This window comes from Crocuta crocuta, unplaced genomic scaffold (assembly GCF_008692635.1).
Source record: "Crocuta crocuta isolate KB4526 unplaced genomic scaffold, BGI_CrCroc_1.0 scaffold2677, whole genome shotgun sequence".
NCBI classification, from domain to species: domain Eukaryota; kingdom Metazoa; phylum Chordata; class Mammalia; order Carnivora; family Hyaenidae; genus Crocuta; species Crocuta crocuta.
The window spans coordinates 66,269-66,562 of record NW_027532919.1 but is presented as its reverse complement, the minus strand read 5'-3'; the positions used below and the strand labels follow the sequence as shown (position 1 = coordinate 66,562).

Below are 294 nucleotides of genomic sequence, written 5' to 3'. Positions count from 1 at the left end.
AGGACGCAGACCTAGAACGGCCCCACGGGCTGCCCCGTGGCAGGGGAAGCGCCAGGCCGCGTGGGGCGGAGCTGGGGAGCTCGGTCTGGGCGGGGGAGATGCCCCTACATGTGAAATGGCCGTTCCCCGCGGTGCCGCCGTTCACCTGGACCCTGGCCAGCAGCGTCGTCATGGGCCTGGTGGGCACGTACAGCTGCTTCTGGACCAGTGAGTGGGCCTGGAGACGAGGCAGGGTCGGCCACGGCTGTCCACGCCCCGCCAGAGTTGGGGTTCGGGGCTGTGGGTGCGGGCAGG

General features: G+C 71.4%; 1 protein-coding gene across 2 annotated transcripts in view; it reads left to right on the top strand.

Moving 5' to 3' along the window:
- The first annotated feature begins 6 nt into the window (after positions 1-6).
- The window catches only part of TAFAZZIN (tafazzin, phospholipid-lysophospholipid transacylase), a 12,465-nt gene continuing 12,177 nt past the window's right edge, over positions 7-294 (top strand). For both annotated transcript variants that reach the window (XM_077745750.1, XM_077745751.1), the window contains exon 1: positions 7-207. In XM_077745750.1, the coding sequence (XP_077601876.1) occupies positions 99-207 (109 nt within the window). In that variant the 5' untranslated portion in view covers positions 7-98. The remainder of the gene's footprint in view (positions 208-294) is intronic.